At 43.7% G+C, this 18,133-nt stretch overlaps 1 protein-coding gene across 2 annotated transcripts in view; it reads left to right on the forward strand.

The window, feature by feature from the left end:
* Window positions 1-18,133, forward strand: part of LOC116975236 (polypeptide N-acetylgalactosaminyltransferase 13) — a 234,818-nt gene that overhangs the window by 171,020 nt on the left and 45,665 nt on the right. For both annotated transcript variants that reach the window (XM_033024064.1, XM_033024065.1), the window contains 2 exons: window positions 4,748-4,928; window positions 14,687-14,826. In XM_033024064.1, coding sequence (XP_032879955.1) covers window positions 4,748-4,928; window positions 14,687-14,826 — 321 coding nt within the window. The remainder of the gene's footprint in view (window positions 1-4,747; window positions 4,929-14,686; window positions 14,827-18,133) is intronic.

Here is an 18,133-nt window from a genome sequence, read left to right on the forward strand (position 1 = left end):
TTAAGGTAACATGGCGGAATGATTTAATAGAAACCTGAAGGGTAATTTTTTTTTACACAAAGGGTGGTGGGTGTACGGATCGAACTGCCAGAGGATGTAGTTGAGGCAGATACTATCGCGCTGTTTAAGAAACACTTAGACGGGTACATGGATAGGATAGGTTTAGAATGATATGGGCCAAATGCAGGCAATGGGACTGGTATGGATAGGACTTGTTGGTCGGCTTGAGAAAGTTAGGCCGAATGGCCTGTTTCTAGTGCTGCACGACACTATAACTATTATATTTCATGGAATCATACTCAAGGACATCATACTCAGTGGGTGGCCTTTGTAGCATAGTTCCCCTCGGGTTTGTGTAGGTGTATCACAGAATGAAGACATTGGTTAGGCTGCATTTGGAGTATGGTCGCCATACTCTTGAGTTCTGGTTGCCATGTTACATGTAGGATGCAGAAAATTTGGAGAGGGTGCAGAGGAGGTTTACCAGAATGATGCCTGGATTAGTAGTAGGATAGTGCTAGTGTACTGGGTGATCAAATGTCAGTGCAGACTCAGAATTACGAAGAGCCTGTTTTCATGCTGTATCTCCCTAAAGACTCTCTCTCTCTAAAAGCCTATGATGTGTAGGGTATGGTTTATTATTGTGACGTACTGATGTACAGTGAAAAGCTTTATTTTGCTTGCTATCCAAGCTGATCAGATCAACCATGTTCAAACTCAAGTACAATAGATGAAGTAAAGGAAAAGATATAGAGTGCAGAATATAGTTCTCAGCATGTAGCGCATCAATTCCAGAGACATGTCTGTCAACTCTTTACTTTAGAGATACAGCGCAGAAACAGGCCATTCAGCTAACCGAGTCCCCGCTGACCAGTGATCAACCCGCACACTCGCACTATCCTACACACGAGGGAAATTTACAATTTCATTGAAGCCAATTTGTCTACAAACCCACACATTTTTGGATTGTGGGAGGAAAACAGAGCAGCCCGGAGAAAACCCACACAGTCACAGGGAGAACATACACACTCCGTATAGACAGCACCCATGGTCAGGATCAAATCCAGGTTTCTGGCGCTGTGCGGTAGCAACTCTACTAATGTGCCACCCTGCCACCCGATACATCAGTGGATGTATCATAGTTACATAATGTGAACATATAAAATTATAATTACAATTATTTGTAATTATCATTTTAAATGTTCATTATGTAACTATGATACAATTATTTGTAATTATCAGTAGAATTTGTTACACTTTAGATATGGACTATGGCATTCCTAACTTAACACAAAGAATATCTTGTACTTTGATTAAATTGGAAAGGAAATATATAATTGAATTGTAAACCAAATACACCATTTAATGCCACTGAGGCTGCATCTGTCAGGAACTATGCTTGCGTTTTTTACAAATCCCTCGCTTTGAGATTGCCAAACAATTGTATTACACTTTTTTTCCTGATCCACTGAGCTTTTAGAACAGAAAATGACAAACGTGTGCACAATTTCATTTGTAGTGACATTAAACTTGCTGGAATGCATAGAACATCAAACAGTATCGCACAAGATCAGGCCCTTTGGCCCACTGTGTCCGTGCCGTACATGTAGTTAGTTTAGTTTATTGTTGCGAGTACCGAGGTGCAGTGAAAAGCTGTATGTTGCGTGCTACATGCATGATTACAATCTAGTCGTCCATAGTGTACAGATACAGGATAAAGGGAATAATGTGCAAGTGATCCATGTCCCTCCATTCCCTGCATATCCAGGTGCCTAGCCAAATGTCTTGTGAATACCTGCTTCCACCACCACCCCTGGCAGTGCGTTCCAAGCACCCACCACTCTCCGTGTTAAAAAATACTTGCCCTGCACGTCTCCTTTAAATGTTGTTGCTTTCACTTTAAAGCTGTGCCCTCTAGTCTTTGACATTTAATCGAAATACCAGATCAAAAAATTGAACCTTTAATGTGTCCTCCTGTTGAATTATTGCTGCATAAAATCAATAAAAATATAGTTTGTTGAAGAGGCAGAGAAATGGAGGTTTGTGTTAACCTGTTAATTACTGTTAAGGTCATTTAGGTTGAACTATAATCTTTGACAGGAAATGTGATTTTAATCAGTAGCTTGTCTTCTAGAAAGGCATCTTGAAGGGTAATGCTGAATCTATTCTGTCATACTGAGCAGACTTTGGAGTTAGCAGTCATCTCCATGGTTTCTTCTAAGTAGGATTATTTTTCGGATAGCTTCTTCAATTGTATGGGAATGTTACCTGCTGAGATCTGGTTGAATAAGGACAGTGATGTTCACGAAGTAAGAAAGAGCCATGTATGAAATTATCATAACACCCAAGGCTAGTCGGCAGCAATTTCCATTGCCATGGAAACTGTAGTTTATGATAACTATCAAAAAAAAAGCAAAGGGTATTTGGCATTTCATGTTCATAAGTTATAGGAGCAGAATTAGGCTATTTGGCCCATCAAGTCTACTCTGTATTCAATCATAGCTGATCTATCTTTCCCTCTCAACCACATTCTCCAGCCTTCACCCCATAACCCCGGACACCCGTACTAATCAGGAATCTGTCAATCTCCACCTTAAAAATACCCGAATGAATTGGCCTCCACAGCCGTCTGTGGCAATGAATTCCACAGATTGACTATCCTCTGACTAAAGAAATTCCTCCTCATCTCCTTTCTATAGGTACCTCCTTTTATTCTGAGGTTGTGTCCTCTGGTCCTAGACTCTCCCATCAGTGGAAACATCCTCTCCACATCCACTCTGTCCAAGTCTTTCACTATTTGGTAAGTTTCAATGAGGTCCCCCTTCAGCCTTCTAAACTCCAGCGAGTTTAATGTATATAAGGTTATAAAGATGTATCTTTTAAAGCTCAAATCTCTATCTGATGTGTGAGGAGTTAATATGTGCTATGCAATGTTTTAGGACCTGGACAGGTACGTGAATAGGAAATGTTTAAAGGGTTATATCACAGGGTTGGTGTCACAGTGAGATAGGGTGGTCCAGAAGGCTTTTGTTACATTAGTCTTCATCAGTCAGGGTTTTGAGTATAGAATGTTATGTTATAATTGCACAAGACATTGTTGAGGCTGCACTTATGGTGAACATGATACTCAGTTTTGGTCACCCTGCTATAGCAAGGATGTCGTTACGCAGCAGAGAGTACAGAGAAGATTTACGACAATGTTACCAGGACTTGAGGGCCTGAGCTATAGGGAGAGATTAAGCAGGCTAGCACGTTATTCCTTGGAGAGCAGGAGGCTGAGGGGTGATCTTATAGAGGTCTATTAGATTATGAACAGAATAGATAGCATGAACCCACAAAGTCTTTTATCCAGAATAGGGGAATCAAGAACCAGAGGACATAGGTTTAAGGTGAGAGGGGAACGATATATTTGGAACCAGAGTAGCAATTTTCTTTTACTCAAGAGGGCGGTAGGCATATGTAATGAGCTGCCAGAAGGTACTATAACAACATCTAAAAATAATTTTGGATAGGTTCATGCATACAAAAGTATGAGAGTGATATAGGCCAAATGTGGGCGGGTAGGACTGGAGTAGATTGGTAGAGTAGAGAACTACATGAAGACCCATACACTGATAACGTCACAGAGTCATACAGCATGGAGGCAGGCCCTTCGGCCTATGAATCCATGCCAACCAAGATGGGAGTGGACTAGAGTAGAGTTGATCAGTCTATCACATAATATTCCAAATGCGGCCTATACAATGTCCAATAAAGCTGCAACATGACTTCCTGAATCTTATGATTCGATTGATGAAGGCAAGCATTTCATACACCTTCTTTACCACTCCATCTACATGCTGTGGACTACGAGATCCTTTTGTACATCAATGCTGTTAATGGTGGACACAAAAAACTGCAGATACTCAGTTAATACACAAAAGGATGCAAAGTGCTGGAGTAAGTCAGCGGGTCAGGCAGCTTCTCTGGAAAATGTGGAGAGGTAACGTTTTGGGTCAAGACACTTCTTCAGTCAGGCTGTTAAGGGGCCATAACTTTATTTTCCCTTCACATTCAAACTCCTGACTGGTAAAGGCTGGTGTCTGAGATCGACTAGGTTACATCCATAACTCTTTGCAATTTTTCATGGTCTTGGGCAAAGCTGTTTCCAAACCAAACGGTAATGCATCCCGACAGGATGCTTTCAATTTTGAATCTGTAGAAATTGGTAAGACTTCTCTGGTAATAATTAGGGATGTTTGGGGAAATCAGATCCAGATTACTAATGTATATTATGAGCTTACTAGATCAGAACTAGTCTGAATTAAGGGTCCTAACCCAAAGTGTTGTCTCTTCATGTCCTTCCCCTTGATTTGTAGCTTTGCCTTAATTTTTAGAGATACATCGTGGAAACAGGCCGTCCAGCCCAACACCAACCTTCGATCACCTGTCAACACTCATTCTATGCTATCCCACTCCCTACACAATAGGAGCAATCTTACTGAGGGCCAATTAACCTACAAACCCACCAGCACGTCTTTGTGATGTGGGAGGAAACCAGAGCACCCGGATTTGTCCAATCTCTCCTTATAGCTAATGCCCACTATGTCCGGTTCTGGTAAACCTCTTCTGCATCCTTTCCAAAACCTCCAATTCCTTACTATAATGGGCAAAATGGATCCCCTGGTGATTTGATCTATATTCTCACAGGTGATTATGATGAATGGATAATGATGAAATAAAACAATGATTCTTTGTCTGTTCCCAGATATGGCAGTGCGGTGGCTCTTTGGAGATCATTACCTGTTCTCACGTTGGCCATGTATTCCGTAAAGCCACCCCATACACATTCCCTGGTGGCACCGGGCATATCATCAACAAGAACAATCGACGCCTAGCAGAGGTCTGGATGGATGACTTCAAAGATTTCTTCTACATTATATCACCAGGTACTAGAGTCAGAAAGTCCGACAGCGGAAAAATGGCCCTTCTGCCCAACTCGTCCATGCCGACTAAAATCTACACTAGTCCCACACAGAGGCAGGGACTGAGGTAGGCAGTATGGTCGGTGGAGTAGATGAGCAGGAACATAGCTTTGAAGCTCCATGAAGCCCCATATACCAATGGCTTCATGGAGTCCTACGGCGCAGAAACCTATTTCTCCTGGTTCTTGATTCCCCTATTCTGGGTAAAAGACTCGGTGCATTCACCATGTCGATTCTCCTAATGATTTTATACATCTCTATAAGATCACCCGTCAGCCTCCTGCACTCTGGATAGAGTGGATGTGGAGAGGATGTTTCCACTAGTGGGAGAGTCCAGGACAAGAGGCCATAGCCTCAGAATAAAAATCTTACCATTAGAAAGGAGATGAAGAGGAGTTTCTTTCATTAGAGGGTGGTGAATCTGTGGAATTCATTGCCACAGACGGCTGTGGAGGCCAGGTTATTGGGTATTTTTAAGGCAGAGGTTGAGAGATTCTCGATCAGTAAGGGTGTCAGGATTTATGTGGAAAAGGCAGGAGAATGGGGTTGAAAGGAAAAGAAAGTTCAGCCATGATTGAATGGCGGAGTAGACTTGATGGGCCGAATGGCCTAATTTTACTCCTTTAACGTGAACTTATGAACTCCCTCTATCCAGAGCATCATTTTGATTTGACATGACCTTGATTTAGATTTTAGAATTATTTTACACAATCTGTTTCTGCAAATTAATTTCTTTCTGGTCATATTGTTTGCAAGTTTCCCTTGCAATCACGATTACTTGTTTGCAGAATCAATGTTTGATTTACTGATAAAGATTGGAAGTGCAGAGCTCCTGCGAGTTAAAAACTATTTCTGAACTGCAATGTGCCAACATTGTAGATTCCTTTGATCACACCAATTGTAATTTGACTCCCTCAGTGTGTTTGTGGGTTTAGATAATGGAAATGCCACTATAATGGCATAATAGTGGGCACTAAAACAAGGACTGACCATTTAGGCCATGCATTGTGCAATAATAGAACATAAAATATGAAAGCAGATGAATTGGCCTTGTAGCCCACTATGTCCATGATGAACGTGATGCCAAATTAAATCCTTCAGCCTGCACGTGATCCATATCCCTCCATTCCCTGCATATGCACGTGCCTATCTACAGTGCCCTCCATAATATTTGGGACAAAGTCCCATCATTTGTTTATTTGCCTCTGTACTCCACAATTTGAGATTTGTAATAGAAAAAAAATCACATGTGGTTAAAATGCACATTGTCAGATTTAATAAAGGCCATTTTTATACATTTTGGTTTCACCATATAGAAATTACAGCAGTGTTTATACATAGTCCCCCCATTTCAGGGCACCATGATGTTTGGGACACAGCAATGTCATGTTTGGTATTTTGTTGCATATCCTTTGCATGCAATTTAGCCATTTAAGCGGCCTTTTCACGGGGCGACTTGACGCAAGAGTTAACCAGAGTTTAACATCGTGGGAACCTCGTGCGATAACAGTACGGCATTCGTGGACCACCGTGGACCACCGTAGCGCTAACGGCAGGTAATCATGTATCTTGGTCACTCGGGAGAAAATTCAAGAAAGTTTGAATTTCTCCAAGAGTGACTTGTACACTTGTGGTTGAGCATTGCAACATTATATGGACGTAGTGGCCAGTGCGATATCCGTAATAACTCTTGCGGGTACCGTGGGAACTCCTGCGAACGGTGAACCCGGAAGCTGGACAGAGGGAACAGAAGGTGAGTAAAAATTATCTTCTGTGGGATTGAATTTAAAAAAAAAATAAAAATAAAGATTTGCATCCGCATATGGACATCAACTTATTCATGAGTTATGTAAATGAGATTCAAGAAAATAACTATAATCTTTAAAAGGGACTTTACTGAAATGTCCCGCATTTTTATGGACCGTGAGAAATTTTTCACATGTACTTCTTTGAGAGATACAGGTCGGAGTCCTCGCCGACTAGCGATCGATGCCTTTCCGAAGCAGGGTCCGGAACGCTACCAATCAATGTTGTACAGAGACCCGTGTAAGGAGTGAACTGCACATGCTGGTTTAAACCGAAGACAGACACAAAAAGCTGGAGTAACTCAGCGAGTCAAGCAGCATCTCTGGAGAAAAATAGCTGATGTTTCGGGACGAGACACATCTTCAGACTCAATTCCGATTAGGCTGTCTGAAGAAGGGTTCCGATTCGAATCGCCACCTATTCTTTTTCTCCAGAGATGCTGCCTGACCCGGTGACTTACTCCAGCTTTTTATATTTTTCTTCCCAGATCTGACTTACCTGCTGAGTTACACCAACATTTTGTGTCCTTCTGTGCGTATTAACCAGCATTAACCAGCGTCTGCAGTTCCTTTAGACATTACCTAACTTCAGATTTTAGAGATATAGCGCGTGGGAACTCCTGCGAACGGTAAACCCGGAAGCTGGACAGAGGGGACAGAAGGTGAGTAAAAAAGGTGGTCTCAATATCGACAAGGGAACATGCGTCCTTCGAGGACGTCCCACCTAATTGTCATTGTTGGATAATCTTTTTAACAGGAACACTTGCAGAGATGGCTCCCAGAAAATCTCAAAGAAAGGGGGTAAAGCGTGTCAGAGATGTTTTTGCCATGTTGCTCTATTCAGTTTCTATATTGTTTCAGTTTCTATATCTATATTGTTGCTCTATTCAGTTTCCCAGGGGGTCGGGACGGGACTGGAGTTGGGAGGGAAAGGTGGGGGAGTCGAGGGAGAGGAGGGGGAGACAGATGGGGGTGTCTTCATTTACTGGCGGCGGGTGTCTGTCACTGAAACAGGCAGGTGAGATTTCACATCCACCTTGTGTGTGCCTCTCTCTCTCTCTCCCTCCCTCTTACACAGGCTGAGAGACGTCTCTTTCTCCCCCTCTCCCACACACAGTAAGACCGAGGTACTGTGCTCAGTCCATCTGTGTCTCCCACATACACAGTAAAACATGTCTCCAAATGAGCCAATTCAACCAAGGGAGGATATTTATAGTGTGTGAAAAAAAAAGTTACATCATTGTGTCACGTGTAGTTCACGATGTTCATTCAAGATTTAACACGAAAGCTCGGGAGACGGACAAGTCACTCGCACAAATAACAGAAATGCCGAGTACCGTGGGAACTCTTTATCTACCCCCCGTTATATCGTGCGAGACTCGTGCTGGACCACGACCACTTCACTCTGGTGACATCTTGCGTCAACTCGCCCCGTGAAAAAGCCCCATTAGCCATTTAGAACGGAGATGAGGAAACACTTTTTCACACAGAGAGTTGTGAGTTCCCTGCCTCAGAGGGCAGTGGAGGCCGGTTCTCTGGATACTTTCAAGGGAGAGCGAGATAGGGCTCTTAAAGATAGTGGAGTCAGGGGATATGGGGAGAAGGCAGGAATGGGGTACTGATTGGGGATGATCAGCCATGATCACATTGAAGGCGGTGCTGGCTTGAATGGCCGAATGGCCTACTCCTGCACCTATTGTCTATTGTCTATTGATTGCTTGAAGCCTGCGATTCATGGACATAACCAGTTGCTGGGTGTCTTCTCTGGTGATGCTCTGTCAGGCCTGTATTGCAGCCATCTTTAGCTTATGCTTGTTTTGGGGGCTAGACCCCTTCAGTTTTCTCTTCAGCATATAAAAGACGTGCTCAATTGGGTTCAGATTGTGTGATTGATCTGACTCAAGAATTGACCATTTGTTAGCTTTGAAAAACTCCTTTGTTGCTTTAGCAGTAGGTTTGGGATCATTGTCTTGCAGTTGAATGAACCGCCGGCCAATGAGTTTTGAGGCATTTGTTTGAACTTGAGCAGATAGGATGTGTCTATACACTTCAGAATGCATTATGCTACTACCATCAGCAGTTGTATCATCAATGAAGATAAGTGAGCCAGTACCTTCAGCAGCCATACATGCCCAGGCCATAACACCCCCACCACCGTGTTTCACAGATGAGGTGGTATGCTTTGGATCTTGGGCAGTTCCTTCTCTCCTCCATACTTTGCTCTTGCCATCATTCTGATATAAGTTAATCTTTGTCTCATCTGTGCACAAACTGTAACCCAGCTATCTTATTTTTGCGGCTAACCAGTTGTTTGCATCTTGCAGTGTAGCCTCAGTATTTCTGTTCATGAAATCTTCTGCGGACAGTGGTCATAGACAAATCCACACCTAAAGAGTGTTTCTGATCTGTCGGACAAGTGTTTGGGGATTTTTCTTTATTATTCTTCTGTTATCAGCTGTGGAGGTCTTCCTTGGCCTACCAGTCCATTTGCGATTAGTAAGCTCACCAGTGCTAAGGAGGCAATTAAATACACCTGAGCAATTACAAACGCCTGTGAAGCCATGTGTCCCAAATATCATGGTGCCCTGAAATGGGGGACTATATATAAACACTGCTCTAATTTCTACATGGTGAAACCAAAATGTGTAAAAATACCCTTTAATAAAATCTGACAATGTGCACTTTAACCACGTGATTTCTTTCTATCACAAATCTCAAATTATGGAGTACAGAAGCAAATACATAATTGATGGGTCTTTGTCCCAAACATTATGGAGGGCACTGTAAAAGCTTCTTAAATGCCACTATCTTATCTCCCTCCACTGACATCCCCGGGCTGTATGTTCCAGGCACCCACCACTCTCTGTGTAAAAGAAAACACATGTACATCTCCTATGAACTTTGCCCCTCTCACCTTATAGATATTCCCTCTGGTATTTGATATTTCCACCTTGGGGAAAGAAAGTTCTACTGTTTACCAAATCTATGTCTCATAATTTTGCAAACTTTTATCAGGTCTCCCCTCATTCTCCAATGCTTGAGAGAAAACATGCAAACTTGTCTGAACTCTGGATAGACTCAAAATGCTGGAGTAACTCAGCGGGTCAGGCAGCATCTCTGAAGAAAAGGAGTAGGTGATGTTTTGGGTCGAGACTCTTCCACCTCTCCTTATTGCTAATAGACTCCAATCTGGCAACACCCTAGCGAACCTCTTCTGCACCTTTTCCAAAGCCTCTACATACTTCCTGTAGTAAGACATACAGAACCGCACAGAATACTCCATAATACTAAATATTATTCAAAGGGACATGTTTGATAGGCTGAGTTTGCCTCTTAAAATCTTCAGGGTCCATTGGATAAAATTGTCTATTCTGAATAAAATTCTGAATAAACGTACAGACAGTACCCATAGTCAGGATCGAACCCGGGTCTCTGGCCCTGTAAGGCAGCAACACTCCGCTGCACCACCGTGCTGCCCTGAGGTTTCTCCAGCGTAAAGGAGACCATATTTTGAACAATGATGTTAACCAAAGGGACCATTTATTCAAAGGGACATGTTTCATACATTGAGTTTGCCTCTTGCATAAAATCTTCATGGATCTTGTGAATAAAATCGTCTATTCTGATTAAATTTCTACCGCTGCGCCAACATGCCTTTACTCTAAACTTACTTTACTTTAAATTTACTCTATTCTTTCCTCTTAACTTCCAAAATGTATCCCTCCATAATTCTCTGGATTGATTCCATCTGGCAGATCTCCATCCAAATTTCCAGCTGTTAATATCCTGCGAGATCCCTTTTTTCCCTGAACAAGATAGCAGTTCCAATATAGTTACTACAGCAATTTAGATTTGATATGGAAATGGAAAGTAATAAATCTTCTGACCAGGAAGTGTGCTTGTGTGTTAGTGAGCCTTGCCACACAAACCTTGCCGATGGTAATAACTCATCTCCTTCCAGAAGCATAATTGAAGGATGGACACGAACACTGTGGTCTCTCGTGTATTGTTGACATAACATACGAAATGAAATGAACAAATTTGTTCACGCTGCGCAAAAAATAACAATGAATGAGATTCACTGAGAGGTTCATAATGAAACAGCATTTCTGAATCAACTATGTGATACTTGTGAAAGCTGTCAGAATGAAAGGATAATAACACAGTCATAAATCAGTGATGTTTTCTTCGCGTGAAGCACAATAACTGTCTCTACTCAAATTGAATTGGTGAGTGACAGAATCTGGGAGAGTTTAACTTAGAGATGCAGCACAGATACAGGATCTGAAACCGGAACCGAAACGTTACCTAGCCATCTTCTGAAGACGGATCCAGACCCAAAACGTCACCCATCCTTTTCTCCAGAGATGCTGCCTGACCCACTGAGTTCCTCTAGCACCATGTGTCTTTCCTTGGCAAACCAGCATCTGCAGTTCCTTGTTACTACGTAGAAAGAGGACCTTCGGCCCGCGGATGGCAGCAGAACAACAGTTTATTAAAATGTCAATATAGCGGCACGATGGCGCAGCGGTCGAGCTGTGCCTTACAGCGCCAGAGACCCGGGTTTGATCCTGACTACGGGTGCTGTCTGTACGGAGTTTGCATGTTCTCCCTGTGACCGCGTGGGTTTTCTCCGGGTATTCCGCACTGTGCCGCGCTATGGTATAAATAATAACCCTGGGGATTTGTGGTGTTCTGTGCATGTAAAAACAATGTACAATATCTTGCAATGTGGATATATCACAATGTGGATATACATATATGGACAGGCAAAGTTTTGGGCCAGGACACTTCTTCAGTCTGAAGAAGGATCCTGACCCAAGAGTAATCTGTCCATTTCCTTCCACAGATATTGCCTGACTCGCTGAGATTTGCCGGCACTTTGCTCAAGTGTTTGCCCAAGTCCCTAATCTCTCAGTGGTGCTGCTACCTGTAAAATAATACATTTTAATCGTAAAGAGGTCAAAAGATAACAGGACACTTGTTTAGCCTCCATGGGGATTGGCTTGAGCTGTGTTTGTTGGTCTGAGTCTGTTGGATGTGCTTGATTTGTAGCTGTTGTTAGACCATTCTGAAGAAAGAAGAAATGCTGAAGTGCCGGTGTGAAATCTGTTATGGGTTAATAGTGTAAACAGATAACAACGAGAGAAAACTACATAAAAGATAACATGAAACTTTGTTCGGTGAACAGGGTAGTTTGATTGTTCCCAGTGGCTGATGTATTTGACGCTCTTAAATAATGCCATGATTGCCTGGCACGATTTTTGTGGTGTGTTTTAGTTTTCTTTAACAAACCCCAACATCAGAGCTTTGCCAGAATGATTGTAAAAGCTGCATTGAAATATGGAGACATCACTTCTACCATTACTTTAGCAATGGGACTAACAGAAGGCATATTGGTCGGCATGGACGAATTGAGCTGAGGGGCCTGTTTCTGTTCTGAAGATTCCATGACTAACTTTATCTAGATCATTAAGGACTTTTAAAGTTTACTAGACCAAGTGGGACCTATTGGGTCCCGTCCCCTCAACGCACGGTTGCGGGGGGGAGGGGGGGGGGGGGGCGGCATCACACACATACTAACCACCCCCCCCCACACACATACTAACCACCCCCCTTGATATTATATTAATATTATTCATTCGCTCCTTTTACCCCATCGCCCGCACTATCCCCTCACGCATAACCCCTAACTCGCAGCGGCGGCTAGAGAGGGAGAGGGAGGGGTAGAGAGGGCAGGGGCAGAGGGCAGAGACAGAGGGCAGAGGCAGAGAGAAGGTTCAGGGGGCAGAAGCAGAGGCAGAGGACAGAAGGCAGTGGGCAGAGGACAGAGGCAGCGGGAAGAGGGCAGAGGCAGAGGGCAGAGGCAGAGAGAGGGCAGCGACAGAGGCAGAGAGCGGCAGCAACCTCCCCACCATGCGCCGACACGAGGACCATAGTCTTCAGCTATGACCTTTGGTCTTCAGTCGACGGGCCGACTTCATCTCCGGCAGCGTCTTTTGAATAACGGTGGGAGGAGGGAGGGGTGGGGGGGAGGAGGGAGGGGTGGGGGGGAGTAAAGAGGGGTGGGGGGTGACGTCACTCGCAGCACGAGGAAGAAGGCACGCAGACCAATTGTGACGTCATCAGAGAAAGACCGTCGTTTTTAAATTCAAATTTTTTGTCAGATTTAAAAAACATTTTCATTAATAACTCGAGAAATAAAGCATGACATTTTCAGATAAGGCGATTTTGGACTCCGTGGGAAAAATCTCTACCGGAATATGTAAAAACGTTACCGTTACCGCGTCGTTTTCTCGAGAAGATGTGATTATACACACACAAATCCGCATATAAGATGAGAGATGTATAAGTATAGAGATAGTTAAGAATGGAACTGCAATAATTGGTGCCAAAAGGACAAGTGTTGGAGTAACTTAGCAGATCAGGCAGCATCCCTGGAGAAGGGTCTTGACCCGAAACGTCACCTATCCAAGTTCTCCAGAGATGCTGCCTGACCTGCTCAGTTACTCCAGCACTTTGTGCCATTTTGTATATTTGTATATTAACCAGCAGTTCTTTCTGTCTACATAATAATTGGTGTGAGGGTAATTTTAGGATAAAATATCTGGGTAAATACAATTTTATTTCTAAAACATAGATAAATTGGTTTTGGATCTGGTGAATGATGTGAATCTCTTGAAAATATTTTTCTTAAACATTAGATTAAATTGCAGTGTGCAAGTCTCATGGAAGCTCTCTATTTCCATCTAGTGAAATCAGGTAGTAATGCAGGTTAAAAGTATATTGACGCACACCACATTTGAACTACATTGGTTGATATTGGCGTTAACACAAATTGTCTCAGAGGCAGATCTGTTGTGACATAAATTTCTTATGATTTTGCCTTCTCTGCAGCTATCAGTTTTGAAATTGTCAAAGTCAACGGGATGGAAAGTCGAATGCCACTCGAGAAATTAAATTGACACTGTGGTAAAAATCGAGAGAGTGCTGCCATGATAAAGATTTGGTGCCTCTTCCCCTCCAGTGCTTGGGCTTTGTAGAAGCTGGCAGATTTTCAGTTCCCACATGACTGCCTGTGTGAGGAGTAGAGTGAGCTGTACTTGGTCACTGGATTTATCCCGAGTGGTTTTATGTAATTTTGTTTCTGGATCATGGATTATTTTTTTCAAAAATAAACTTTATTCAGAATAAAAGATATATGCAAAACGTATACAAAAATAAAAGCAGCGCAAAACCTCACGACATTCTCAGCACCTGTACTTTAGTAGTTTAGTTTAGTTTAGAGATACAGCGTGGAAACAGGCCCTTCAGACCACCAAGTCCGCGCTGACCAGCGATCACCCTGTACACTAGCACTATCCTATACAATAGGGATGATTTACAATTTACAGAAGCCAATTACCCAACAACCCTGTGCATCTTTGGAATATGGGAGGTAAATAGGGCACCCGGAGAAAACCCACGCAGTCACAAGGAGAACATACAAACTCCGTACAGACAGCACCCGTAGTCAGGATCAAACCTGGGTCTCTGGCACTTTAAGGCAGCAAGCAATTCTACCGCTGCACCACCATGCCACCCTATGGTTTCCCCAGAGTAAAGGAGACCAGTATTTGAACAACAAATGCAGCACATTAGATAGAATGAAACGAACGTGAATCACTGTTGCTCCTGGAAGGACTCTCTGAGTCCGTGGCTGGTGGACAAGGAAGAGAAACCAAGTCAAGTATTGCATCTCCTGCTTTTAATGTTTTGATACTGTACGATGTTTTCTCTCTGAATTCACCAGTCTCTATCTAGACTTCGACCTTGTTTTGTTGATGACACGATGAAGTTGTAGGACGCACATATGAACAGTAACAAGATTAAACCAGTTTGAGTAGATTGATGGAGTGTGTGTCTTTGTAATTTCAGGAGTTGTTAAAGTGGATTACGGAGATGTGTCGGCAAGAAGGCGCCTGAGGGAGAGACTCAAGTGTAAATCTTTCTCCTGGTACTTGGAAAACATTTATCCTGACTCCCAGATCCCAAGGCATTACTATTTACTTGGTGAGGTAGGAGTCTTTAATCATTTCCTTTCTCTTTGCTAGTCAATATTAACCTATTTCGAGTAATAAGTGACCATATTGTAAGAATTAAAATTAAATAAATTTAAAGAATTTGCTAATGCTCTCAAACTTTACTGGACTTTATGTAGACAATGGTCCCAACCTACCATCTACCTCATCGGAGACCTTCAGACTGCCTTTAATAGGACACTACTAGACTTTACCTTGCACTATACATTATTCCTTTTTATCATGTATCTGTACAATGTAGACGGCTTGATTGTAATCATGTTTTCATCCAGTGGATAGCAAGCAACAAAAAGCTTTTTACTGGAACTCGATACATGTGACAATAATAAACTAAACTAAACTAAACTAAACTAAACTAAACTGTTTATCTCCCCCCTCTCTCTTCCCTGTACCACTTGGAGTCACATCCATTTCTCCCTTTCCCCCTCACCCAGTCTCCCTTCCAGCTACATTCCTCCCTCTGCCTTCACAATTCTCACCTCTTCCACCCTTATCTCATACTTCTGGTCTTTTCTTCTCTGGCCTTTGTCCAACCATCAACCTATCAAAGAAAAACCCTCATCTGTATCCACCCATCGCTTGCCAGAATACACACAAAATTGAGTAACTCAGCAGGTCAGGAGGGAGATGCAAGGAACTGCGGACACAAAGTGCTTGAGTAACTAAACGGGTCAGGTAGCATCTCTGGAGATCATGGATAGATGACATTTTGGATCGGATCCCTTCTCAGGTTGAAGAAGGGTCCTGACCCAAAATGCCTATCCATTCCCTCCACAGATGCTGCCTGACCTGCTGAGTTCCTCCTGCACTTTGTGTTATTATCATTTTCACAGATTAAAGACACTGAACATTGATAATCATTGCCATTGCAATAATCTCTGGAGAAAAAGAATAGATGACGTTTCGGGTCGGAACCCATCTTCAGACTGAAAGTAGCGTTCCGACCTGAAAAGTCCAGCATTTTGTGGCTACTGTCGGTATAAACCAGCATCTGTAGTTCCTTATTGCACATCATTTGCCAGGCATTGCTTCTTGCTGGTCCTCCTTTTGAGGTTAATGGAGGCCCACGTTAGACTTGCTAAAACTGGCACAGCATCTTTGGTTAGCCGCCCAAGTTGCTGCTCCCCAACTGATTTCCCTGCACTAAGCTCAGTGTTGAAATGTAACGTACAGGTAATGAACATGCATGGAACTCCTCTCGTTATTGTCTGTTTGAGATTCACAAGAAACTGCAGATGATGCTGTCGTATGGAGTTTGTACGTTCTCCCCGGGACCACGTGGGTTTTCTCTGGGTGCTCCGGTTTCCTCCCACATTACAAAGGTGTACAGGTTTGTAGGTTAATTGGCTTCGGTAAGTTGTAATATATTGTCCCTAGTGTATAGGATTGTGTAAGTGTAAGCTGTCATCGCTGGTTGGCGAGGGCCCAGTGGGCCGAAGGGCATGTTACCACACTGTAACTCTAAAGTCTGAAGTAAAGTCTAATCTCCAAAAGGCGGGCTATATGGACAGAGTAATAGCAGATGAGATTTAATATAAAAACATGCAGACTTTTGTGCTAAATCGTTTTGGAGCCTAAGTTGTATGTAAATGCTTTCAAACTATTAAGACTGCCGTCTAACACGTTAGAAATTCAGCGATGTCTTGGAAAAAACATATTTGACACAGTAAAATGGAGACACAAGAAACACTGGATGCTGGAATCATGAGTAAAGCACAAAATGCTGGATTAGCCCTGTGGAAATGTAAATAGATTTCCCGCAGGAATTTTAGAAAGGATTTTCAGAATAAAATGTTCAAAACTGTGAGGTGTTAAAAAAAAAAGACATAAAAGTGGTGGACTAACTCAGTGAGTCAGGCAGCATCTGTGGAGGGAAATAATAGATGGTGTTTCAGGTCGGGACCCTTCCTCAGACCCGAAACATCACCTATCCATTCTCTTCACAGATGTCCTCTAAGCCTATGAGTTATTCTAGCTCTTTGTGTTATATATTTCAAACACCACCTGATTTTGGAGGGGGGGGGGGGGGGGGGGGGGGGGGGGGGGGGGTGAGGGGGTCTGTTTCTGTCAGTCCAACAAGATTCCTCGTATGATGTTGTGGTACAGCCTTAAAACTGCACGATTTAAAACCTATAAGGGTTTTGTAGCAAGAGAAAGTGCCCGGAGCAGGGGTGGTTTGGGTGGGAAGGGACAAATTGACCAGGGAGTTATGGAGGGAGCGGTCTCTGCGGAAAGCAGACAGGGGAGGAGATGGGAAGATGTGGCAAGTGGTAGGGTTACGTTGGAGGTGGCGAAAATGACGGAGGAGGATTTTCTCCCTCTCCGGGCACTTTCCCTTGCAACTGCAAGAAATGCTGCACTTGTCGCTTTACCTCCCCCCTTGACTCCATTCAAGGACCCAAGCAGTCGGTCCAGCTGCGATAGAGGTTCACCTGCACCTCCTCCAACCTCCGCTGCTCTAGATGTCAGCTGATCTACATCGGTGAGACCAAGCGCAGGCTTGGCGATCGCTTTGCCGAACACCTCCGCTCGGTTCGCAATAACCAACCTGATCTCACGGTGGCTCAGCCTCCCATTCCGAATCCGACCTTTCTGTCCTCGGCCTCCTCCACGGCCAGAGTGAGGAGTTTCGGAAATTAGAGGAGCAGCACCTCATATTTCGCTTGGGCAGTTTGTACCCCAGCGGTATGAACATTGACTTCTCTAATTTCAGGTAGTCCATACTGTCTCCTCCCCTTCTCAGTTCTCCCTCAGCCCTCTAACTCCTCCTCTTCCTTTCTTCTTCCGCCCCCCCCCCCCCCTCCCCCCCACATCAGTCTGAAGAAGGGTTTTGGCCCGAAACGTTGCCTATTTCCTTTGCTCCGTAGATTAGATTAGATTAGATTAGATATAATTTATTGCCACACAGCCAGGCTGGTGGAAATTTGGGTTGTCTGCAGCGATACAATAATAAAGAACACACAACCACAATAAAACTGTAACACAAACATCCACCACAGCATTCATCACTGCGGTGGAAGGCACAAAATTTGGCCAGTCCTCCTCCATTTCCCCCCCGTGGTCAGGACCAGAGTCCAGAGTCAGTCCAGGATCGGCTCTTCCTCACCGGAGACCGCGGCTTTAAGTTGTTGTAGGCCGCAGGCCGGCGGTCAAGATTTAAAGTCCCCGCCGCAGCCAGAAGCACCGTAGACTGCAGGGCCGGCGGTCGAAGCTCCCCTCCAGGGGTGATGGTAAGTCCATGCCGGACCCGCGGTAGAAGTCGGCCGCGGGCCGGCAGTGATGG

This window comes from Amblyraja radiata, chromosome 7 (genome assembly GCF_010909765.2).
Source record: "Amblyraja radiata isolate CabotCenter1 chromosome 7, sAmbRad1.1.pri, whole genome shotgun sequence".
Classification (NCBI taxonomy): domain Eukaryota; kingdom Metazoa; phylum Chordata; class Chondrichthyes; order Rajiformes; family Rajidae; genus Amblyraja; species Amblyraja radiata.